The following is a 25887-nucleotide window of genomic DNA, read 5'->3' on the forward strand; positions in this document are numbered from 1 at the left end:
CAAAGTTGACGGAGATGTCAAATTAAATCAAAACACACTATACAGGTAGTCAAAACGACGTATCAAACATATCTCAGGAACGGCTAAGGGTATTACGTTGAAGCTTTCTGGGCTACTAATGCTACTGCTATTGAGCCAATTACTACTACTGCTACTGTTAACTAATTTTGACTCTGATTACCTGCGCCTGCGACTCCAACCACTTGTGGCTGCGACTACTTGGAACTGCCATTGCAGCAAAATGCGACATGCGACTCTAGAAACTACTTGCGCCCGCAGCTACTTACGACTGCGACTACAACTAATTGTGGCTGTAACCATGACCATATGATGATTTAACAATGCATACTTGTGACTGCGACTACTCGGAAATGCGACTGCGACAACATGTGACTGCGAATACTTGCAACTGCAGCTGTGACTTATTGTGACTGTTACTACTACTACTACTAATACTCGACTGTGATTGCTGCCACTACTACTATTGATCTATATCAAAAGAGTTTAAGTGCATCCAGGTTGTCAAAATAGCGCAGATACAAGATCTCAGGAATAGAATAAGGTATTAAGTCAAAACTTTCAGGCAAAATTGAGTGGGATTTAAAACTAATTCGAAGCCACTCTGTTTATCCAGTTTATCCAAAGGTCGTCAGTGCAATATCCTAGGAAAAACTTAGGTTGATACATCAGAACTTAGGATACCTCAGGAAGGGCTAAGGGTATTTATTCGAAAGTCTCAGGACATGTTGAGTTGGAATATGAATTAAATCAACAGACACTTTGAGCATCCAAGGTTGTGAACAGGGTGTATCTGCGATATCTGTGGAAATTTTAAGGAAATTAAGTTGAAACGTTCATGAAATTTTGGGGGTAATGGCTGATGAATTTTCTCTTTTATTGCGGTAATAAGTCAAAAATTGTCCAGAAATTAAGTCCAGAATAATAAGTCCTGAAATGAATGTCAGTATATATTAAATTTTCTATCCACATTCATTTGTTCTTTTCAGTAATCATGGCTATTATAGTGATTTTATTGATAGTGATTTAATGTCGCTTGAAATATTACGGAATATACGAAATATTATTTAAATATTCGCTTGGACTATTATTTGTCTTCATATCTGCTCGTCTTTGGTCTAATGTAGCTCTTGCTTTTCTTTAAAAACTTTATTTTGTAGAAAATTTTTTCTCTTTAATGAATAATGTTGAAGAAACTAACCTAACTTCCAAGGAAAAAAAAAAATCTTCATGGAAAATAGTAATGTGACAGTGAATCTAGTTTAACTATGTTTATATGATTCTAATTTTCATCAATATTTTCTTACTTCAAAATAATTTGTTTTCATATTTTAGGAATTCTATAGCCCAATAAAACTTTCAGAAAAATATTTTGGTGTATGTATGAAGAAAAAATTCCTTGACTTGTTCAGTTTTACTGCTTTAATAGATTAATTTCCTTCGATGATTTCTCCCTTTTGAGTCTGTTCGTTTGAAATTTACAGGAAATCTGATTACTATTAAAAAACTTACAGAACCATAATTTTGTAGTGTTTGAAGGAATAAGTTAAATTTTCAGCAGTGCAAATGATGTTCTAGCCTGTAGAGAGGTTTGAGAGAGACGGTAGCCCTACTCTTATTTATGGTGATTTGAGTTTGCCTTATCATTTCATTACTCACTGTAATTTTGGTTCGTCTTAGGCTTGATTCTTTATTCGTAATAATTTCTTATTGTTTTTTGTTTGACATTTTATGGGAGCTGTTTTCTACTGCTTGTTTTAAATTATTAAATATCTACTTTTTTGTTGAAAACCATCGTTCATCGCTCCGGTCTTAATAGTGAATGCATCTTAAACTTAAGACAAATCAAAACTAACCAATTTAGTAAGCTCTTGAGTGATCTTTTTCCTCTCCATGGGCAAGGCCCTTTTAAATATGAAAACATTAATCTATATAATTCATGCTTCAAACTAATTGAGCAAAATATGATGTTAGAATTTGATAAATTGAAATTGCTATGCTACGTCCTTAATATGCTTTTAGCTTACCTTAGACCTTAGCTCCTCATGGGCCGCCAGAGACACTCAGGACATCCAGGAAGAGCTGCTAATCATCTCTCATATGTTCTGTTGACTAGATGTCTTTCCGCTGGGGTTAGAATATCGCGTCGATAGTGTTTTAGGTCCCACTGGTTGGTGTGACGAAACGTATTTTCTGGTCTTCCTCTTCTGTAGGTTCCTTCTAGCTGCCATGCCAACGCCATTCCGGAGAGTATCTTCTGCCATGCGGATGATATGGCCTAAGTAGTTCCGTCATCTTTGGCTGATTGTCGGGTTAGTAACGTGGCCTCCAGTAAATATTTGGTATGCCGTGAAGACCTTAGCTCCACATGGGCCGCCAGAGACACTCAGGACATCCAGAAAGAGCCGCCAGTCATCTCTCATATGTTCTGTTGACTAGATGTCTTTCCGCTGGGGTTAGAATATCGCGTCGATAGTGTTTTAGGTCCCACTGGTAGGGTTGACGAAACGTATTTTCTGGTCTTCCTCTTCTTTAGGTTCCTTCTAGCTGCCACGCCAACGCCATTCCGTAGAGTATCTTCTGCCACTTCTGCCATGCGGATGATATGGCCTAAGTAGTTCCTTCATCTTTGGCTGATTGTTGGGTTGGTAACGTGGCCTCCAGTAAATATTTGGTATGCCGCGAAGACAGTTAGCTTTGAAAACAAAGATCCTCCTTTATTGCTGGTAGCTTAGGTACCAGCGCAGGAGAGTGGATAGGACATTACGGTAGAACAGGCTTATTTTTAATTTGAAAGAGTACTTTTTTGATCGCCAAATTGATTGTAAAAGCTCCACTGACTTGTCTAACTCTAGACTGCACTTCTGTTTTACTGGATCCGTTCGTTCGACTGTACCTCCAAGGTGTGTAAACCCTATTGCCCGCTCTACTGCTTTATCCCCGCACTTTGTGCCTGGTGTTGAGTCACTCGTTGATTCCTACCTGAAGGGTTATAAAGGAAATCTTTTTCCCAGTTGCAAACTGCTAGTTTACCGTCCAGCACTTCTCCTTTATCCAAGCTTGGGACCGGCTATATAATACAGGTATAGTTAATATGCTGTTAATCTCGAATAATTCTACTCCCCATATATACCTGCATTTAGTGCATCATAGTGCACAATAAACACGTTAGTGGACCCTGAGTAGCCATACAAAAAATGTTCTAGCGACAATTCTTAAGGAATAGTTGAGCAAAAATTGCTTATCAAACAGAACTTTTATCGCTTATGGTGTCCAATAATATTGAGACCCAAAATATCTTTAAGACTCTAGGCTGCTTATCCTTCAGATTTGGTGCGACACAAGCTAAATTTTGTAATCTGATAAAAATTTGTGGTCATTTGCATTTTCAGGTTAGCAGACTTAGTAGAAGGTGAGACTGAGCTGTACATGAAGATGGATCCGGATCCGTTTGATGACAGACATCCCTCTAGAAGCGATCCGACTGGAAACCTTGGACACATGCTAAAAACTATCTTCAAGAGGGATACCTTCGTAAACAAAGTAAGTAGGTGTCAATATCATTTACTGCTTTGAAAGTGTCACCCTTTCACTTTGAAACTCAAATTGAAAAAAGGACAAGTTTCATAGTTTTGGGTGTATTTAATAATGTATTGTAGATAGGTTCTTTCATTATAATTTGACACTGGACACTTTCTTAAATTTTGAAACCTAAGCTTTTGAAACAGGAATAAGGTAATGTTTTTGGATTAGCCAGATTACCACTAAAGTCAAAATTCCGCTTTTTAAGTGTGTGAGTTATTAAGCTAGATGAGATTATTTTATAATTAATTATAAGATGAGTTTATAAACTTGAGTGAAATTGGATCAAATTAAAGTTCCTCCAGGTTAATGAACTCTTTGGTGCAAGCGGATAATAAAAAAACTGCTTGACAATAATAAAGCTACTGTAATTAACCCCGAAGACCTGGAGGGTCTTCTATATTTCTTTTTGGAACTCAAACTTTAATAAATTCTTCCCCTAGGTCCGTCTTACCAACTATCCAATCAAATTCACATTGAATCCTTGATGCCTGTTGTGAAAGTTGAGCTGAAGAATATTTACAAACCATTACAATGCTTGCCACGTCAAGCCATTTCAACACCCAAGATTGTTAAAAGAAATTGCAGTTTATATATGACCCCTCCTCTGCTATTTTTCATTTTCGCTGTTGTAAACGAGACTCTCCCTTTCAGAATCAGATTTCCTGGCCCATTCGAGATGCTTCATTTCAATATTTTTACTATATTACAACAGCAGAAGAGTAATAAAACAACCTATTCAGTGATAAATCTCCGCTTAGCAAAACAAGAAGACCCTTTGACAAACTTGGGTAAACTGAACCTTTTTCAATTGCAACTAAATGCACTGCATTGCCATCGTTTATAAAAAGTACTAAAAATGTCAATAATGATTGGATTGTGTGGATTAATAATGTAATAGCAAATAAAGTAGAAGTACGCCCTCCCCCCCCCCCCCAAAAAAAAGAAGAAGAAAAGAAATATCAGAAATATTCTTCTATTTGAGATGTGACATATGCTTTCATTGCATTTCCCAGGATGTGTTTGGTTCTCAAAATCAAACTAGTGCAGATCAGCTGACCATCTTGGTAGTTGTCAGTTCGTTGACTTGGCGCTGTTGAGCTACTGGAAAGAACGGTGATCCATTTGCACCAAGAATTACCTTGTATAGTATTCAAGTCTTTCTAACCCCTAGCTGATAAGTGACGCTTTTTTTACTGTGCTATAGTTGCGTTCTCTTGGTTGTAATTTCCTTGAAATGTATAAGAGGGAATGCTTGCCATCGGAAGGTCTTGAAAAAAGAACAGCACCTAAGGGAATATCGCCGGTATCTGTTTGGAGTTTGAGTATTTTTTCTATAGTCTGAACTGCAGAGTAATGGTAGTAAAGTAAGTAATATCTAACAAATTATCGATATTACTTAGCGGACTTCAGGTAATAGCTAGTAAGACCAAGAAACGATCTCAGCGGTGAGTTGGAGTTGGGGAAAGCTTTTATGGGTTTAACTTTGCTAAACGAACATTCAAGATCTCCAGAACAAACATGTGTTACTAATACTGCTCTACTTTTCCAGCAGATTGAGGCTTGTCGGGTCAAATGGCAACCCCATGCTTCTTTAGGCTCACAAGAACTCCAGGCAGATCACGCTCCTCAAGTGACGCTGAAAAAATGTAGATTTTGCGGCAAAAACGCTGTCTTGAGTTCAGACTTGAACGTTTAGAAATGGTCTTTGAACAGAAAATCGAGCTTTTTATAGTCTTAATGGTTCATTCATACAGTCAAAAGGGCGTAATCAATGCATACTTCTTCCTTGCTTGCTTTGTTAATTTGATCTCCCAATATCCGAACCTGCTGTAAAATTTCGTGATGTAGCAACGATATCCAACAACCATTTGTGTCGATACATCGGCTCTTGACATTTGAAAAGTCTCATTCTTGGTTATGGATTTGAGTCCTCTGCTGCCTGCAAAGATTCGGATCTTTTCGCCTTTTTCCTGGTACCATGATGATAAAAGAATTCCATTCACTGGTAGACGGCTATATGATAAGTGGTGAAGGTGGTAAGTGAGGTTACGTCGAGTAAGTGGTGAAGGTTGGCTTTAACATGTTTCAGCTTAGATTCAAAAATACGGTAGGGATATTTGCCGATCTCTTTATTTGAGCTTGTGTCAACATAGTGCTCTTTGTAAAAAAAAAGCAAATTTCACTGGTGATGACACCCCTGTATTCTTCCAAAAGCTCCAATATGTGCTTTTTATTTTTACCTTGATTTTTTTTTTTTTTTTATATTAACAGTCTTGTTAAAGTCAGGCTTTATTGTTTTCTTCAAGCATTAAAAAGGTCGTATTCAATCTTCGTCTGATTCGTCTTTGTCTGGACTGATGGCGCAGAAGAAGCTTACGCCCTGAATCTGTTTCTTTACCGCGCAATTGACGGAAGAAGGGAGGAAGCAGTTTTCGTGTGAAAAGTGTTCGACTTTTTATGCGGCCTATGAAGCTCGACTTTGTAATGGACTGGATCCACATTGTCGGATCCTCACACCTGTGAAATCTTTACATTCTTTGACGTAGAAATAAATCTTTTTGCAGTTATAATTTATGTCTTTCGGACAATTTCTTCTTTCCGCTGATTCTCTTGCCTGATGATGTCCTCCTGTCGCCATTTCCTTGTGTAGCACTTTGCTGATTTAGGATCGGCTGAAACATGCTAAGCATCATGACCGTTTAATCTGAATTTCTATTGTGATGGAGCTTGATTCAATAGAGGGTAAGACCTAGAAAAAGATGAAAGTTGTGACCCCGAGGAATCTGTTGGTGCAGGAAGCTGTCCTGGAAATTTCCAATGGTATTAATTATTGCTAATAGTAGTGCACATTAGTGTTAATATGGGTGTATTTATAACATAAAATTGAAAGGAAGAGTCCCAGATGAATTGAAGAAAGCCAACATTTAAGAAGGGGAAGAGAAAATAATCACTTAATTACTGTTTTATTAGCCTGATATCTGTTACATCTAAATTATTGCTAGATATCATCAATGATGCAATAGCATCACATTTAGTTGACAATCAGTTGCTCGCGACTTCCGAGCCAATCTTATTGTATGGTTGCTAAAGACAAAAACTCATCAACATTACGATTAGAGGGGTAAAAGGGACTTGCGTGTTATGGAAGACGCTACCCTAAATTCCATCACCACTTTAAAGCCCAGGTCGCCAGAGCAAATTCAACCCTAGCCACTGTTTTAGAGACTATTGCCTTTAAAAAAAGGATTATGTTGTCGAAGGAATATATACATTCCTCTGGTTAGACCCAACCTGGAATTTGTGAGGATTGGTGCCCCTTCAAATTTGGTGTTGACCATAGCTCCCTCAGAAAATGTCAGAGATGCGCCACCAAACTTTCCACTTTCATCAGAAATCTATCCTATGAACATAGTCTCCGCAAGCTATATCTTCTTACCCTACTCTACCATAGAAACAAAAGAGATGCAGTATTTTCTTGGAAATTATTTCAGTCTGAAACCCTCACACTACGTTCAGCAATCAAAATTGATTGCAGTGTGTTGTAACTTTCGCGAATTTCAACGAATCACATGCTCCAATAGAGTAATGCATCATTTCTTCATAATCCAAGCCATTTTAGTTTGGAACACTTTTTCTACGTCTACATAATTGCAAACACTATTATCAAATTCACGACTGGAGTTAACTGGGATTGGGATGTAACTTAGTTGAGGCATGTTATGTAGCTACGCACTGTAATTTAAAAAAATCTCTCGTTCAAATCCTCGGAAAAAAGAGTTCCGCTGAAAAACACAAAGCTGAGATTCAATCTCCTGTAAATTATAAGATTTCATATACGGCTTTTGGATATGTGCACGCTAGTATTCAAACAAGTATCGATTGACAAAAGGTATGCCAGTCATTTAACTTCTTTGCTCGTCTCTGAGTATATGTAATTTCCTGTTAGATCTGCACAAATTATGGTGAAATATTGTGTCAGTACACGGAAACTTCTTCCACATAGGACACTTTGAATTAAAAAAAAATGTGAAGATGCTTTAGGTGGTAAATTTGGAGCTTCCACTTTCTTCTGAAATTCTGATTCATATTTAGAAGGATATGGCAAATTGCAAATGGAATTTACGGAAAGCAAGAGCAGTGTGAAATAGCTCTTTGACAATGGTGAAAATGTGTAGACTGTTTGAATTAATTTGAGCTCTTTTATCCTCGGGAATAGACGCTCACAAAACTTGTAAGTTCTAGCTAGCCCATAAACAACAATTCTACGTCTCTTATTGCCCTATTATATGGATGTCAACTCTTTTTCTTTTTTGAAACCGTTGTCAAAGTTATATGATAAAGCAAGGACCCTTATACAGGAAACCAGTAGTTCTGTAACTAAACCTGTATTTGATTTGCAGTCAATCTACATACTTTTGTGTGCGTCTTTCATTTTTCTTCAACTTGATGGGGATGTTCCTGCGGGCCTAAAAACAACTCCATCTTTCGTCACTGATTAGTCTGTGCATCATCTTAGCAATTTAAGGAATATTAATTGTGGTATGAATTTACTCCATCGGTGAGGTCTAATTTCAATTCGCTAACCACTTGTGATATCGTGTGGAATTCCCTACCTGAGTCAGCTCGAGAATGTCATTCGTTTGGCATCTTTAAAAGATTAAAAAAAAGTTTTAATGTCTTGATGAATTATATTTAATAATAATTTTTCTTAATATGGGATAGAAGTCTCTGAGCCGGGTAGGAAATTCTTGTTGTGAGTGGTGTTTGCCTTGTTTGCAGCATCTCTTGTGGCTTGGTTTCGTCTGGCTTTGAATGGTGGGTGACAGTCTTTTATTTGAGTGCTTTAATTCAATTTTAGTGTGTGCTGATAAGCTGTGTTGTTTCAGTAGTCAGTTGTTTTGGGCCATAAAGCCTTCTGTGGGGCCAGAATTATGAATTGTATATTTCTTTTTTATATCTTGACAGTAATCTGATTAATTGAATTGATTTTTGACTTGTTTTAGCAGCTAATAAAATGTCATTCTGTTTAATTTTAACTCTAATTCTTTCTACGCTAACTACCAAATCTCTCAGACTCCAAATCCCCCTGAGGCTGTAAGCTGGGTTTATAAGGGAACATCTCTCTCCCAGAGCAAAAAAAACTTACTTTGCAACGTCCACTTAAAGTGTGGTGGGTAGCTATTGATTTTCTGAATGATTCCGAAAGAGAACAATATAGAACATGGACGGCAAACAAGTACAAATCCAAAATGCTCATTGTCTTCATGTTTATATTAGACTTTGCATAATGATTACCAGCACATTAGGATCTTTTGCTTTCAAAATAGCTCTTTACGAATTGTTCGAAACTGAACAACTTCACAAGACGATCTCAGATCGCATTCTTTACGGCTGTTTGAGAGATCACCCTTGCAATCGATATATGCGTGTTTAAATCCTTGGCGCGACATTTGTGTTGTATCGAATATTCCTCCGATTAAATATGAAGTACTTGTCAGATCTTAGTTTTCCTTTGACCTCCCAGGTTTCAATACCATATCATATTAGACTTTATTTGTTAGGTCATGAGACGTCTCGTGACATTAGTCACGAGACAATTTCAAAATTTTGCCCAATTCCGGCTTGACCTCACAACTCTGATGCGTTTGCAATTATGATTTTTAGTGAAACTGAGTTTCTTTTTTCAACACATTGTATCTATTCGTCTTTTGTAAGCTGATATTATGATATTTACCAGCTAATGAAGGTTAATCTTGCTCAATTTATTTTAGCCACTCTAGGCTACTTTCATTTCGAAAATTTGTTGTTTTTTGTTTTGTTTAATTTATGCTTGTTTTTCTGGCTTTTAAATCAAGAAAAAGAAAAATTATTTCGGCCACATTTTATGGTAAATATTAGCTAGTGTTATACTATTTGGGGTGTGTGGAGTCAATCCAAGCATAGTACGGGAGGAAAAGGGTTGGTGTTACCTAATTATCCTGATAAGGACTTTTAGCAGAAAGGGTGGCCTGATCCCAAAAAGTGAGAAGCAACAATTAGTATACTATTTATAGTTTCCGGAGATCCATCAACCTCTGTAGAGGAAGTGGGGAGTCTCTAAATTCACGTCATTGGAACATCTACTAGAAAGGTTACCTAGATTTCAACGAAGCATAGAAACCAGTATCATCAGCATTAATCTCAAACAGTTCGTGGTAAAAAAAACTGTAAGTAAGGAGCAACACGGCTCAATAGCAATTGAAACTAAAAAACGATCAAAAATTTGAGATAGCCGTTTTACACAGCGTAGTTGAAAGGCTCCAAAACTATGGCTCTGGAGACAACATGACCCCCCCCCACAGCCCCTGGGGATAGGTCCTTAAGCTATAAAAGTTGCCCATTGTTGACGTATCATATTTGTTACTGGGAAGTATACAGACATTTGTCGGAGGGGGGGGGATTTTGTGCCTGGGATGAGTTTCCATTGGGATACTTTTCCGTGGCTAGGGAAATTTCCGGGGGGGGGGTGAACTTTCCAGGGGAGATTATACTAGGAGGTATTTGACAGAATTTCTATACGAAACTCAATTTTGCATGTGGAAATGTTCCGGGGAAATTGTTCGGGGAATTTCCGGGGTGATCGGAAAAACGATTAGATAATAATTTTTTTTTCAAATGAAAATATGTTAAGGATAATTTTTCAGACTGAATCGTCTGCAAGTGATTTTACGAAGGGGGAGGGGGGTATTTTCAGCGAGGATAGAATTATTGGGGAAAAATTTAAAAAAAGGGTGGTGTATTGTTCGTGGGAATTTCCACAGAGAAGTATCCCGTGAGGAGAGGAAATTTCTCATAGAGGGTGAGCCAGATTTATTGGCATTATTTGAAAAATTATCAGAAATAAAAAAAAAATTCTTCAACTGAAAGTAAAGAGCAGTATTAAGACGCAAAAAGAAGAGAACTTATTCCGTATATGAAGGGGTCCCCCCCACCCTCAGTACCTTGCTCTTTACGCTAAAGTTTGACTGTTTGTCTCAATTTTTTAAGAGCGACTCCTGGAATACAAGGGCCGTTTGATTAGAATAGGAAGCTTTTTAAAAGTGCTAACAATTTAGCTTAAAGAGCAAGGTATTGAGGAGGGGGAAACCCCTTCATATACGGAATAATTTTTGTTCATTTTGAGTTTTAAGGTTGTTCCTTACTTTCAGTTGGAAAAACTTTTTTTTTCATTTTATTTTATAAAAATCCATGTTGCCTGAGTACTGCCTAAGTAATACAAGGATCATCTAAGATTGTAATTTTGTTTTACGGCATCGGGAAAATCCCAGGAATGAAAGAAAAACAAGTGATACATTTTGGCATTTCCGCTAACTATTTGAGAATAAGTCATATGTGAAGGATGTGAAATAGGGTCAACTATAAAACATGAATTCAAAGTATCTATTTCAGGTCAGGGGCTCTAGTTCTTGACCAATTTTAGTTTCTAATGTAGCCTACATATATTTAGACTCGTATAATGTCTTAGAGATAGACATTTTGATGTAGTATTTTTTTTTTTTTTTCAGTTGATTGGAGAATACTCAAGAGAAAACTATTGGTCAAGGCTTGGGCAGCCAGATCGTGATATCATTTCCTTGAATATCGCTTCCACTCGTTTACTTTTAGACGTTGTTCCAGGTCTGGAAGCATCAGTTGTTTTTCAAGAAGCAGAAGGCCTTATAGCGAAGTTGTTCAGCTGGGCAGAAAAAGCCCCTAACCCCTTACAAACGTATGCTACTGGACTTCTTGCTACGGCCATGGAAGTTAGTGAAATAGCAGGTAATCACAAGGAGAAAAACATGCATTTAGTCCCAATAATGCTTGAGCGATTAAGGGATATTTTGAATGTGTTTTTAGAAGAGAAAAAGAAAGAGAAAATAACCAATGTACGTCCTTTCGCCATGTTTCAAAGTAAAAGTCAGTTGAAAGATGGGACTGTTAATGTTGAGTCATCTGAGAATCGACTTGATGACGAGCCACATGAGGATCTGCCCGCTGACGTTCCTTCTTCAGTAGAACTATTTGCCCCTCCAAAGAAAAAAATCAGGCGTCGTAAATCTCGTCGAGATGAAGAAATAAAAACCTCTGTCTCTACACAAGTAAAACTGGACATTCCTACAATTAAAGAGGAAAGTTCAAATTCATCGTGGGCGGAACTGGAAGTGAATCTAATAGGCACTATCCAAATTCATCCTCTCACAGATTCAACAAAGATGATAATGATATTCCGCTATTTAGCATCTCTTGGAGAATATCAAGATCTATTAGGTCACTGTATTGAGCATAATGCCATTGATCTGATATTGCGAAGTATTGACTTAAAAACTACAGGTGACTCCAGACTTGCCTTTGAAGCGCTTAAGTATTTATCTACACTCTTATGTCACAAGCGGTTTGTCCAGGATTTTCTTTGCAGCGATGGCCTTCGTAAGCTTTTAGTTATACCTAGACCATCCATTGCTGCAACTGGCGTATCCTTATGCTTATATTTTTTGGCGTGTTCGGAAGATGCTATGGAGAGAATATGTTCTGGTGATCAGAGAGTCGTTGAACTTATGGTAGTATTTGCAATGTGGTTGCTTGAATGTGGCCATGAATCGGGTCGATGGAATGCCACTTTATTTTTTGCTGTTACTTTCAAATTTGCAGTGATCTTAGATTTATTTGACAAAAAAGATGGATTAAGATTGCTTTATAATGCAGTTGCAACTTTGAGTATTTTCAACGACGATGAAGGTCCATTAGACGAAGATAAGGAATACGTGGAAAAACAAAGTGTGAAACATGTATGCTCATCTCTAAAAAGATACTTCGAAGCCCATATGATACGTAAACTTCAGTTACTTGCGGAGAATGTTGGCTCGCCAACTAATTCATATCAGAATATGGTGAAAGATAATATGTACGATAACATTCAACTGCTACTTGAATTCCTTCCTTTTAGAGCCAAATGGCCAGCAATAGATCGCTTTTTATCTCTCAATGGCATTCATCAAATGCTGAAGATTATTGCAATGGCTTATGATTGGACGTTTAATGGCAGATCTGAAACAGTACGCAGTGCTTTGGAAGTGCTAGCTTTAGTTAGTGTTTATCCACGAGCGCAGTTAGCTTTATGTGAAAAAGTCGATGTGCCTTTTGAAAATTCTGCTGTTGGAGTGCATATAGTTTTAGGTGCTTCTGAAGGCGAAATTGTTAACGATAGTGAAGTTCAAAAAGCGGCATTAAATGCAATTATTAATTGCGTTTGTGCTCCAAAATATCGAATTGGTGATGATGTTAGTAATATACAATGGGTCACAAAAAAGAAGAGCCGCTCCCCAGAGGACCTTCTTGAAAAAATGTGGGAGTGTGTCAGAGCCAATAATGGTATAATGGTACTATTACAATTATTGTTAACCAAAGCACCAATTACAGATGCTGACAGTATTCGGGCCCTTGCTTGCCAAGCTCTTTGTGGTTTGGCAAGGAGTGCTAAAGTAACTCAAATAATGAGCCAATTACCACTTTTTACGTCAGGTCAGTTACAAGTTTTAATTCGTGAACCAATTTTACAAGATAAAAGACAAGAGCATGTGAAATTTCAAAAGTTTGCTATTGAGTTATTAGAAAGGGTCCTTGGTAAATCCAAACCAGCCTTAAATGAATTTGACTATTCATTAGATAGGATACGAAGGGCCGATATTGTAGCTCAAACAAGAATAAGTTTCAATGAGAAGCAGTTGCTCATGCTGATTCAGCAGCATCTGTTAAGCAGAGGATTTGGAAACGCTGCAGATGCTCTACAGAAAGAAGCTGATCTACCCTTTCAACAACCTAGAATCCCTGCACGATCGACTGTGGTTGGCACACCTGGTGCAATAAGGACAAGAACGTTCCCTGTAAGTCATGGTGCAAGCCTGCCAAATAGGGCAATTTCAAATTGCCAGTTGACACCTAGCAATGTTCCCAGTAATTCACCGCGTCCAACAGTTAAGAGGATCAAAACTCCAAGAGCCCTGCAAAAGGTAAGTAAATTTGGCATCAGCAGAAATTTTTGAAACTGAACTTCTTATCATAAAAGTTACAATTCCTAGTCTTTTTGACTTGTATCTCAAGAATGGATTTGGGTATTAAGTTGGAACATTTCAGAGAATGCTTAAAGGGAAAGATCAATTGGCTAAAAGGTAGTATGTGCACGGTACCACTAATACTACTACCACTGCTACTTTCTCTGCTACTACTGCTCCAACTACTACTTCTATTGCAACCACTTCTAAGGTTGGGAGTATTAAGATGAAAATTTCAGGAAGTATATGAATATACAGGTTATCAATAGGGCATATTGGCAATGTCATAGCAACGAATAATTTTATTAAGTTGCAATTTCCAGGACATTTTCTAAATTTGCAGTTTTGGGGAACACAGTTTTCAAAGTATTTTATTAAAAAAAGAAGTAAAAAGTAAAAACTACAGTGCATTGCTGGCTTCATGCAGTGTGTGTTGTTGGCTTCAGTTTTGTACATAGTAGCCTATATTAAGTTATGTTTAGATAAGTCTCTGAGCTGAATTGACTGAAGCATATTTTGTCCCCATCATGACTAGTCTCCTTTGCCTGCGATAAAGTAAATCTACCCTTGTAAATGTTGTGAGCATATAGGCCCACTAGAATGACTCTTGGAAGCGTCTTTGGAGGGGAAGATGTGAGATGAGCCTTTTGGCTTTGAAGATGATTTGTCTTCTACTACAATAATTTACCTGGCTGCCTATGCTAATATCAAGTAAGACTATAAACAAAGAATCTTAATTCATTCCTGCCGATTTTCACGCCTTTAATAAAATGCCCTAGGACTAGAACTATAAAAAAACAAACCATTCAGCTTGTGATGCCTTATTTTTTTAATCAAAACTGCGTTTGACAGCAGTAGTCGGCATTTGTTTCTGGCTGTTGTGTTTTTGTTTTGTTTGTGTCAGAAGATTTAGTGTCTTGTGTTTTCTGTTTTCTTTTCTTTTTTTTTGCTCCATCTGTTTTTTCATTGATGAATGTTAAATGCATTCATTCATTCAAAAAGAATCTGATTTTCATGGTGATTAGAAATGTTAAAAATTTATTAACTACTATTACTAACAACTCACCGCATCACCAAGCCGCCTGAGGCCAACATAGCTGCGTATGCTCCTCCTCCATCTCAATCTATTCAAAGCCTCCCTTTTTACACCCTCCCATGAAGTTCCCATTTCCTTTAAATCTTTCTTTGTGACGTCCTCCCATCCCAGACGAGAACGACCTGCTTTCCGTTTAGCCCTGGATGGTTAGCCGAAAAGGACAATCTTCGGCAATCTGTTATCATTCATCCGCAGAACGTGCCCTAGCCATCTCAACCTTTCTTTCATTATAGCCCTAAAAAGCGGGATTGAACCACATTTTTCTTATATCCTTGTGTTTGAAATACGGTCAGTCAGCCGGGTACCCAGAACAATCCGTAGGCAAGTTCTCTGGAAAACATCTAGCAAATCTTCGTCCGCTTTTCGGAGCACCCATGCTTCAGAGCCATGTTTGACCACTGTCATCACTGTAGCTTCTAATATTCTAATCTTGGTTTGCAGACTTATCTTCCTATTCTTCCACACTTTTCTTAACTGTGAAAAAACGCTCTGAGCCTTGGCTATCCTACTTTTAACATCTTCACTGCTCCCATCGTCTTTACTAATAATACTACCAAGGTAAGTGAAGCTGCCCACCTGCAGAGTGAAGATAGAGTACGGTATCTCCTATAAAATCTCCTAGTAAAAACATATATTTCTACCTGTGACCCTGCAACTCTATCTTCACTAAAATTTATTAAACTTAAAGGTATCCGTCATAAGTTAATTAGCGTAAGGAATAATCAGAGCTAATTATCAGAACACCTCTCAAAAGGGAACCGATTCTGATAAAAATAGCAGAATCAAATTAAGGATGTCCAAAAATCTCCTTGAAATATTTTCACGTCAATAACTACAGAATTACTAAATGTTAGATCACCGTTGTCTGTGTATTTGTTTGTTTGTTTTAGGGTTTTTTTTCAACCTGGGTTGTTAGTATTGAACCAGAAGTCCTAGAATTTTAGGAGGTGTCTGTCTTAATTAGACTCAATCAGGAGTGTGAATTCCAATGCCATTTCTAAGAGTCGAAAGTGATTGTTGAGCAACTAGCCCCCTCCCGTGTCATTTCTGCGCCTGGGCACCATCACGACCAAACTCGTTATCGCGTACAAACTTTAAGGTACGTGTTTTAACCGAAACGGTCCAAGTAAAAGAAAAACAAGTATCTCCGAGGGAGCGTGGCTCTTACAAAACATGGGGCAGAGGCCCAAAGATATAAAAATTACCCAGTTATTTGAAAGGACTCATAAGTAAATGTTTCAAGACAAGTAGGTTCAAACGTTGTGTATAGAGGCAAATTCTCGTACTCCCAGGGACAAGGATCGAGAGCTATCGAAAGAAAAATTTTAGTTCCAATTTTTTGAAAGACAACTGGGAAATAAAACCCTTGCAATTATCAACTGTATTTGCTGGGCTTTAAAATATATTAAGTTAAGCACTAGTTATACGTTGGCGTAAAGAACGGTGAGATTGGAGGGCGGAAGGCCCACTTATATGCATGATAATTCCTATTCGCTTTGGGTTTTTGTGTCGCTCTTACTTTCATTTGAAAAACTTGTATCTCTTCTTCAATTAAGATTCAAATATTGGCAAATGTATATTCATACATTTACATTTGAGTGTTTACATTTCAGTTGCACCTATGTCTTAAGTAATGCACAGTTAATTTCACTTATTCTTTTTTTGTATTGTTTCTTCATATATATTTATCTCTCTTAATTCTTCAAGGCTGTCGAAAATCAGTTAGCTCCGGTGCTTAAAGTGGCTCCTGATCGACAAAATAATGAAGCAAAACCTTCAGCAAGCTTAGATGATATTGTTAAAGAATATCTTATGAATCAGCACTCTCTGTGTAGAAATCCTATGGTTACCTGCCCAGAATTTGACTTATTTGTGTAAGTATTTTGCAAACATTGGTTGCTTCTTCTTACTAATCAATTAGGCATTAGTTTATAATATGACATAACTTAAATACACCTAGATTCAGAACTAAATATTGTCCCTGGTGTACGCTCTTAAGGTTGCGGAGTTCTTGCCTAGAGGAAGATGTTTTCCCCAATGTTCTGATTCTGAGGACACTTCCAGGAAAATTTGGGTCACGATTTTTTTTTTTTTTTTTTATTTTTTTTTTATTTTTTTTTTTTTTTGCTTCTGTTTTGGAGCTATCCTTATATAATCCGCTAAGGCCTGGACCCGTGGGCACCTGCCAAGTCATGTGTTAAAAATTTAATATTTCGTGGAAACTCATTTTAAAATGTTCTTGGCAATATTTGTATACATTCATTTTATTATGTACAGAGTTTTAACAAAACCAATGTAATTCAGTTTCAGTCAATGAGAAACAAAGAATGCTGCTGGAATGGCTTCATTGTGGAAATTAGGGCCTTTTGATAACTATGCACTGTCAACATCGTGATAGCTCATCTCATATTTTGTTCTATGAATGCTTTTTTGGGCTACTGAGAGCCCTTTAGTACATTTTTACCGAGTAGTCACGTTTTAAAAAACTATTTACCTCAAAGGAAATAGGAGAGAGCAGTTATGATTGGGTAGAAAAACATTTTAAGTATATCTAGCTCCTATAGTATTTCTAGTCAACGCAAGGTATTGTGGTTCTAGGTTTGCCCAGAGAACCCCCTTGGCATCCAATGGCATCAGATCAAAAATTTTGAGATAGATGTCTCAGAAAGGTCAAAAGGTCCACGAAATATTGCTTCAAGGGAACATGACCAACGCAGCCCCAGAGGAAAGGGTTTCAAACTATGCAATAACTCTGTTCTTTACAAATAGATTTTAACAGAAAAGGTGGGTACGTTGCACTTTGTTAAAACCGCAATCTTACAATCCTGATTCAGTGCAAAAACGATGTAAGCCCTGAGTTGGTGCAAAAATCAGCTAATTTCTGACTTGATCGCAAAAACAAGTTCAGTCTTGAATCGGCCTGAAATACGACCAAAGTCAAAGCTTTAGTATTTTAATAATGTGGTGCGAAAACGGTCTTATTTCGAAACCAGTGTAAAAAGGAGTGGAGTCCAAACAGTGGAGAGTCAGTGACTTGATGCATAAACAATCTAAGTCCTGGCTTGGTGCAAGAAGGCGACAATTCTTGCCTCGGTGTGAAAACGAAGTTAAGTCCTGGCTCTGTGTTAAAAAAAAAGAAGTCAAAGTTGCTGTCAGTCCTCCCTCACAGCCAAGCTGTTTTTGTTTTTGCAGAAGAATCCGCATTAAGCACAATGTTTAAATTGGAAACACACAATGATTTGCAACATGTATGCTAGGAGGCACAAAGTGGGCCTGCGTTCTCTGCAGTGACCCTTCCCCCTTACTTACCATCTTTTAAGCTGAAGAGTAGTCATGCGGAACATTTTTCAGACCAGAATCCCACAAAGATTTCCTATCTATGCAGTTCGAGGCACAAAATGGGTTCCTGATCATTAAACTCCCCTGCCAACTTTTCAGCAGAAAAGAAGACAGGTTTTATTTTTCTCCGATTGGCTCGGAAATGATGGAGCAAGTACCTTCAGCTGGTGGGAAAGGCAATATGATTTTAGAAGCATACGCGTGTTCTACTACCTTTTTACGAAAGTGTTTGAGTGTGCTTGAGACTTAAGTAGTAAGAAGCTTGAACAAATTGAACAGAATGGACAGATTTCCGTAGGCGCAAATGACATTTGCCCTTGGGGGTTTGAGAGGGTGGGAGTCTTACTCTTATTCGTAGTAATTTCTATTCGTTTTAAGTTTGACTTGATTATTCACTTTGATTTCTGATTGTTTAGATTTATTTATTCATTAGTAATATCTGGTTATTTTAAATTTAACTTATTCTTTGAATTTATTTCAGCTTGTTTAGGTATTAGTGTCGATCTTCTTTGGAAAGCGTTTGTACAGGCGTTTATTAGGTGACAATCTTCTGGTCTTTAAGAATTTACACTAGACATACATTCAAAGGTGTCTACCTTCAAAGTGCCGAAACCATTTAGTATAGGAGTAACTCTCTGGCGAACTTTATTTGACAATATGTCCTCATATACTTGGTTTGTTTAACTTTGATTCCTTTCTCTATAGTTCACTTATATTTTAGTGTATTGACTGTATTCCAGTTTAGCGTCAATATCCGGATGAGATCCTAGCATGTCTCTTTTTCCCAATATCAATAAGAATTTAGAAAACTCAAGCTACATAAGTTAAAATTAATTCATAAGACCAAAGTCAAACGTTATATCTTAAATTCCAACAGTCTTGATTTAACGATAAATTTGTATCCTTTTCGCTTTGTCGTAAAGCATAAATTTTTTTTTACAAATGTTTTTAAATTCGTGAGGATAGTAATAAAATAAGGGGGGTGGGAGGAGAACTCCAAAAGGAGAGGATCAAACCTATAGCAAATTGGAACATTCTCTTGTAGGGAGTGCTATGTTATTTGTTTTATTCGATTGTAATATTGATTAGTGACGACCTGGCTTACCATCTGCTATATTATGGAAATTTTATCACGTTTTGGCGGTTTCTCCTTATTGTCAGGTAATCATTTAAGGGTATGTCCTCATTAAATTACATATGCTTATCGGTATCAATAAAGGAAACAGATCTTTAACTTTTTGGTGTTATTGTAACATTTAAATTGTTTAGCTGCTTTTATGTATTGCTAATAACATTGAATTATAATTGTAGCCTATAATATATAATGTTAAATTACATTATGACAGTTTTTTCATACATCACTTATGACTCGGGTTGTCGTTGTAACAATTTTCAATGTCAAATGAGATCTTTAATTTTTTTTAATGATTCTCCCCGAAAATAAAATGGTTCTTTAAACTATTGTTGGTACTTGTAATAAAAATTTTCAGATATTGTGCAGCGGGGGGGGGGGGGGACAGGCGTTGGGAATCTGCCTCCCTTTGAAATCTCACCATCTGTAAAAGTTTTTATATATCTTCTCATATTTCTCATTTGCTTTGCCTATATTTTGTTGTGTTTGGTTTTGAAGCTTGGTATAACATCCTCCACCTCAAGATGAGGATGAAGGTTAATTTCGAAGGATTGTCGAGTATGAACGATGGGGATGAAGGATTGTCGCCAACAATGAAAATGAACCTGATTTTCATTTCGTAATCCCTCCTTCTATCCCCTTTATAGAAAAATCGGTGCTCCTTTAGTATAGCTACTCTTTTTATATCTCAAACTCGAGACGCGTTGAACAAACCCGTTTTGACGGGATGATTCAACACACGGCTGTAGAGAAATACAATGTATAGCGTGGTTTTAATTGCGTATACGATATTTAAAGTGTTTTGTTTGTTTGTTTTTTTTTTGGGGGGGGGGGGGGAAAGGTACCTAGGTTAGGCTAGGTTACGTATTGAATATATGCTATGCTTTGCTTCCCCCTCCCCCTAATATGCAAATATATAGCCCAAATTTGTTTCTAAACTATTATATAGTCATCCTATTTTATTTTATTTCATTAGCATTAACAAAACTAGCAGTATAAAAAAGAGTAGGCATACTAAAGGAGTACCGCAAAATCCTTTTCGTTCCATCATGCCCTTCTGTGTTGTATCTGCGTGCACCTATGGCTAGGAAGTTAGGGTAATTGTAAAAAGGGAGGGATTCTTGTATATGACAACGCCATCTATTTCCAATGGCACAAAAAAAAAAAAATTAGTTTCCATTATGAAAAAAACTCATAGTTTTCTCAAATTAGTTTCACTTAAGATTATTTTTAATTAAGTCAGTATCCAATGAGTATTATCTTCGTGCCAATCCTGTTAAATCTTGTGTTTTACAACAATGCTCTCTGTACTGGCCATACTGGATTCTTAATATAGCAGGAATAAGAGGGTAAAATCATGAAATATAGTAGTTTATTATTTCCAGTGTAAATATTGCTTCTGGTCTTAACCCTCTTATCTTATTTGTAGGCCGCACAAATGTCCAGATCCTAAGCCACGCGGCTCTGCTCCAACAAATTTTACGATGCGATATCAAAGGCGGGCATTAAATCCACCAGCAGGTGGACCTATGGGCGCTATGCTTGACCGTCACCTGGTTTATTCCAGGTATAAGCCCGCAAGAACGATCAAACAGGGTGATAGTGACAGTGCGTTCACATGTGCCACTTTTTCTGCGTGTGAGCAATTTGTAATGGTTGGAACACAAACAGGGGACCTCAAATTGTTTAACAAAATGACCGGAGCGGTAAGTTACTTTTAATAGTTAATTCTTATATAAAGAAAAGTGAAGGTGCCTATTCGTTTTTTGTTTTTCGTCAGTACATTAGTCCAGAACTAGTTCAATTGACTGAAGAGGATGTGGTACGATAAAGACTTGCCCTATCTCGTCCATTATAAACGTTTTTAGTTTGTGTGGTCAAACTATTTAGGATTATGTTGGCGGCCATGATATAACTTGTATAACTTAGATAATAGATCAGAGGCAACGCTGTAGCGTTGCCTATAGTAAATGCCATACGGCTCCAATGTTTTATTATTATTTTTTTTTTTTCCAGAGGCATTTCATATGGAAGGGGTTGTCGTAGAAACTTCAAAGGGGGCTCATTCGATTGGAAATCGAGAGTTCTAGTGCCCTTTTTAAGAGTCAAAAGTGATTGGAGGGCAACTAGCCCCCACACGCCCACCATTCCCCCAAACACATCCAATAAAAATTTTGAGATAGCGATTTTTTTCATTTTAGTTGATTTCCAGATAGAAAATATGTTTTTGAGGAGGACACTCCCCCACAGTCATCAGCGCACGTGTTTTAAGTTATGCCTTGGGGCATATAAGGTTTTTGTAGAAGGCGTTGTCGTAGAAACTTCAAAACAGGCTCATTCGATTTGAAATTAAAGAGCCAGTGCCCTTTTTAATAATCGAAAGTGATTGGAGTGTAACTAGCCCCCCCCCCACGCCCATTATTTCCCCAGACACTTCCATAGATAGCCATTTTGTTCAGCGAAATTGGTTTCCAGATAGAAAATATAGTTTTGAGGAGGACACTCCCCACAACCCTCAGGGCAAGGGTTTTAAGTTATGCCCTGGGGCATATAAGATTTTTATAGAAGGCCTTGTCATAGAAACTTCAAAAAAGGCTCATTCGATTGATAATTCAAAGGGATAGTGCCCTTTTTAATAGTCGAAAGTGATTGGAGGGCAACTAGCCCCCCCCCCCAAGGGTTTTAAGTTATGCCCTGGGGGAATATAAAGTTTTTATAGAAGGCGTTGTCGTAGAAGCTTCAAAAAAAGCTCTCTCGACTGGAAATTCAAAAAGCTAGTGCCCTTTTTAATAGTCGAAAGTGATTGGAGGGCAACTAGCCCCCCCCCTCACCACGCCCAGTATTCCCCCAAACACATCCAATCAAAATTTTGAGATGGCCATTTTGTTCAGCGTAGTTGATTTCCAGATAGAAAATATATTTTTGAGGAGGACACTCCCCCACAACCCTCAGGGCAAAGGTTTTAAGTTATGCCCTGGGGGTATATAAGGTTTTTATAGAAGGCGTTGTCGTAAAAACTTCACAACAGGCTCATTCGATTGAAAATTAAAGAGCTAGTGCCCTTTTTAATAGTCGAAAGTGACTGGAGTGTAACTAGCTCCCCTCCCCCCCCCACGCCCATCATTTCCCCAAACACATCCAATCAAAATTTTCCGATAGCCATTTTGTTCAGCGTAGTCGATTTCCAGATAGAAAATTTATTTTTGAGGAGGAGACTCCCCCACAACCCTCATGGCAAGGGTTTTAAGTTATACCCTGGAGGTATATAAGGTTCCTATTGAAGGCATTGTTGTATAAACTTCAAAACGGGCTCATTTTATTGGAAATTAAAGGGCTATTGCTATTTTTACTAGTTGAAAATGATTTGAGGGCAACTCCCCCCCCCCACTCCCCTCATTCCCCCAAACACATCCAATCAAAATTTGAGATAGCCATTTTGTTCGGCGCAGTTGATTTCCAGATAGAAAATATGTTTTGAGGAGAACACTCCTCCAGAGCCCTCAGGGCAGGAGTTTCATGGTATGCCCTGGGGCCATATACGTATTTTATTGGAGGCGTTGTTGTAGAAACTTCAAAACAGGCTCATTCGATTGGATATTCAAAGAGCTAGTGCCCTTTTTAATTGCCGAAAGTGATTGGAGTGTAACTAGCCCCCCTCCCCGCCCCCACGCCCATCATTTCCTCAAACATCCAATCAAAATTTTCAGATAGCCATTTTGTTCAGCGTAGTTGATTTCCAGATAGAAAATATATTTTTGAGGAGGACACTCCCCCACAACCTTCAGAGCAAGGGTTTTAAGTTATGCCCTGGGGGCATATAAGGTTTTTATGGAAAGGATGCTCGTATAAACTTTAGAGAGGGCTCATTTGACTGAAAATTGAAAGTTCTTGTTCACTTTTTAAGTGTTAAAAGAGATTGGAGGGCAACTAGCCCCCCCCCTCGCTCCAAGCCATAAATGCATCAGATAAAAATTTAGAGATAAACATTTTGTTAAAATAGTTCAAAGTTCTGATAACAAAAAACTCCAGTGTCGACACAGCCCACCAGGGCCCGGGGGTAGGCGTTTTAAGTTATGCCCTGGGGCATAACTTATTAAGGGGGGTTTATAACTTATGGGAAGGGGTTTTGTATGGGAAGAATACATAGGAAATCTATTATAATTATCCAACTATAAGGTTAAAATATATACTCTGTGATAGATGCAAAATTGCTTTGGCACACAAAATCCTATTAAGGTCAATTCCAAACAGTCGTGATCCCTTTTTATCAGCAAGTGAAATGGTCTAAACCCCCTTATTGGAGCTATTTTTTCAATCCATTCATTGTTGTCAATCGCTGTCCACAAAGTTATGTAAGCTGTCTATTGTTCATATATAAGGTTTTTATCAAAGAGATAATCTTATAGACTTTGAAAAAAGCCTCATTCGATTTAAATTGAAAATTCTAGATCTGTTTTTTAAAGTCAAGAATAACCGGACATTAAGTACCCCCCCCCCCCCCTCCATGCCATAAAAATTTGAAACTTTTGCAATCAAAAACGAACAAAAATTAATAAAAAAAAAAACTTTCCGAAAAATAAGTTTTTCAAATAAAAGTAAAGTCAATTTTAAAATTATGCTCAGTAGATAATAATAACTGTTAAATTTCAAACTCAAAACGACCAGAAATTACTATTAAAGAATAAATAAAACCCAACACGAATGGAAACTGAATAAAAAATCATAGAAAAACACGTACAACAAGTAATACCATATATTAATAAATATATTGTAAAGTTAGTAATTTTAAAGCTGAACATGAAAAGCAGGCGTAAATAGAAACAAAATATTTTACGTTGGAAGTTTAAATGAAAATTTAAACGAACAGAAATTAGATGTACAATCAAAACGAGCAAACACACAATATATAGTAATGTAAATGAATAAATAAATCTTAAAACGAGTGAAACTTAAAAAGAATATGGAAATCAATTTTGAATCGAATAAAAATAGCTACAAACAAGAATTTGGAAATCATTTCACAGTAGAAGCCTAAAATCTACTGCGTCATTGGTCCTTTACAGAAAATGAATTATATTACAAATGTTTTCTTTTGTACTTAATATTGAAGATAAATATTAAAATTATAGTAAAATTTTGAACTGATGAGCTTTTAGCAATTAATATCATTATGCATCAAATATTCAGTTTAATTTGTTAGTTCTTTTCAAGATTGGTCAAGACAAATATAGTTTCACTGCAACAAAATTTGGATACTGGCCCCTTCTTTAACTGTAAAAACTTAAAGCATTCTATGTCATTGGCGCTTTACTGAAAACGAAATACTCTTAAATTACAAATTTATTCTTTTCCAGTTCTTACAGCATTGAAAATGAAAATAAAATTACAGTGAAAAAAAATCTTGAACTGATGGATCTTTCAACAATTAATATCATTATATATCTAATATTCAATTTGATTTTGTTTATACTTTTCAAGACTGTTCAAGACTCATATAGTTTTGCCATTTTTTTTTAACTCTGCCATTTTTTCTAACTAATCGTTTTAGTTTGTTATGAAAACATTCTATGGCTTCTAGGCATTTGTATTTCAGCGGAAAACTGCACCTCAAACTTTGTGGAACATGCATTTTCTTGCATGAAACACCAAAATATAATAAAATGTCAAGTTTCGGAGTGTTCCACCACTCGCAAGCAAGTGCCATTGGTATTTTTGAATCCGCATGGTCAATTTAGAGGGTGGAGGGTAGGCTAATTCTCATAGCAGCCCCATTCCGTCGTGGTAGGATCACATTTTCAACACCTGGCGTCCGGACTATCATATAATCTACCAAGCATACAACTACCCCAAATCAGTATCAATAAATAAATGAAACCCAAAACGAACAAAAATTAAAATAAATATTAGAGTCAAACTCAAAACGAGCATAATTTAATATGAGTAGAGTTCAAAACCCCTATGCTTTCTAAAAGCCAGAATATAATTTGTACTTCACTGAAAAAAAATTCAAATGAGTTTACTGAAAAAAAATGTGCATTGTCAATTTAATATACATATGCTGATATTTATTCCCTAAAATCTTAATTAATTTTTGATTTCTTAAAGTTACAAAAGTGAAAACATTTCAAAGAATTGTTTTCAGTAAAGCGCCAATAAATTCAGTAAATTCTTTTTTGCAATGGTTACCCAATCAAACTCATTGAAAATATAATAGATAGACGATTAAAAAAGATAAAAGAACAAAATAGGGAGCTTGTCCCCCTTGATTCAGTTACACCGGCAATTGAGAAAAAAACTTTCATCGTTTGACCATACATCCCGAAACTTGGCGATAAAATTAGAAAAAATTTAAATAAACATAATCTCTCTGTTTCTTTCAGAACCGAACAAAAGGTTGAACATTTTTTTAACTCAGGAAAGGATAAAACAGACCCTGTACTGGGTAGTAGTGTCTACAGAATCCCGTGTTCTTGTGGAAAATTTTACATTGGTAGAACCCATCAACAACTAGGTGAACGTTTGCATGAGCACAAAATTTCAATAGACAAGTCCCTGAGATTAAAAAATAACAATGACAACTTTGATTCGGCATTGGCTTCGCATATTTTCTTAAACCCGACCCATCTAGTTCTGTTTGACGAGGCAACTTT

At 36.9% G+C, this 25887-nt stretch overlaps 1 protein-coding gene across 3 annotated transcripts in view; it reads left to right on the forward strand.

The window, feature by feature from the left end:
* mahj (LisH and WD40 domain-containing protein mahjong) overlaps nt 1–25887 on the forward strand; it is a 102200-nt gene that overhangs the window by 35519 nt on the left and 40794 nt on the right. For all 3 annotated transcript variants that reach the window (XM_089100137.1, XM_089100136.1, XM_089100138.1), the window contains exons 3-6: nt 3411–3561; nt 11148–13628; nt 16474–16640; nt 20667–20943. In XM_089100137.1, coding sequence (XP_088956263.1) covers nt 3411–3561; nt 11148–13628; nt 16474–16640; nt 20667–20943 — 3076 coding nt within the window. The remainder of the gene's footprint in view (nt 1–3410; nt 3562–11147; nt 13629–16473; nt 16641–20666; nt 20944–25887) is intronic.

Source organism: Artemia sp. Qi Xiang Cuo, chromosome 14 (genome assembly GCF_049724085.1).
Source record: "Artemia sp. Qi Xiang Cuo chromosome 14, ASM4972408v1, whole genome shotgun sequence".
Lineage (NCBI taxonomy): Eukaryota > Metazoa > Arthropoda > Branchiopoda > Anostraca > Artemiidae > Artemia > Artemia sp. Qi Xiang Cuo.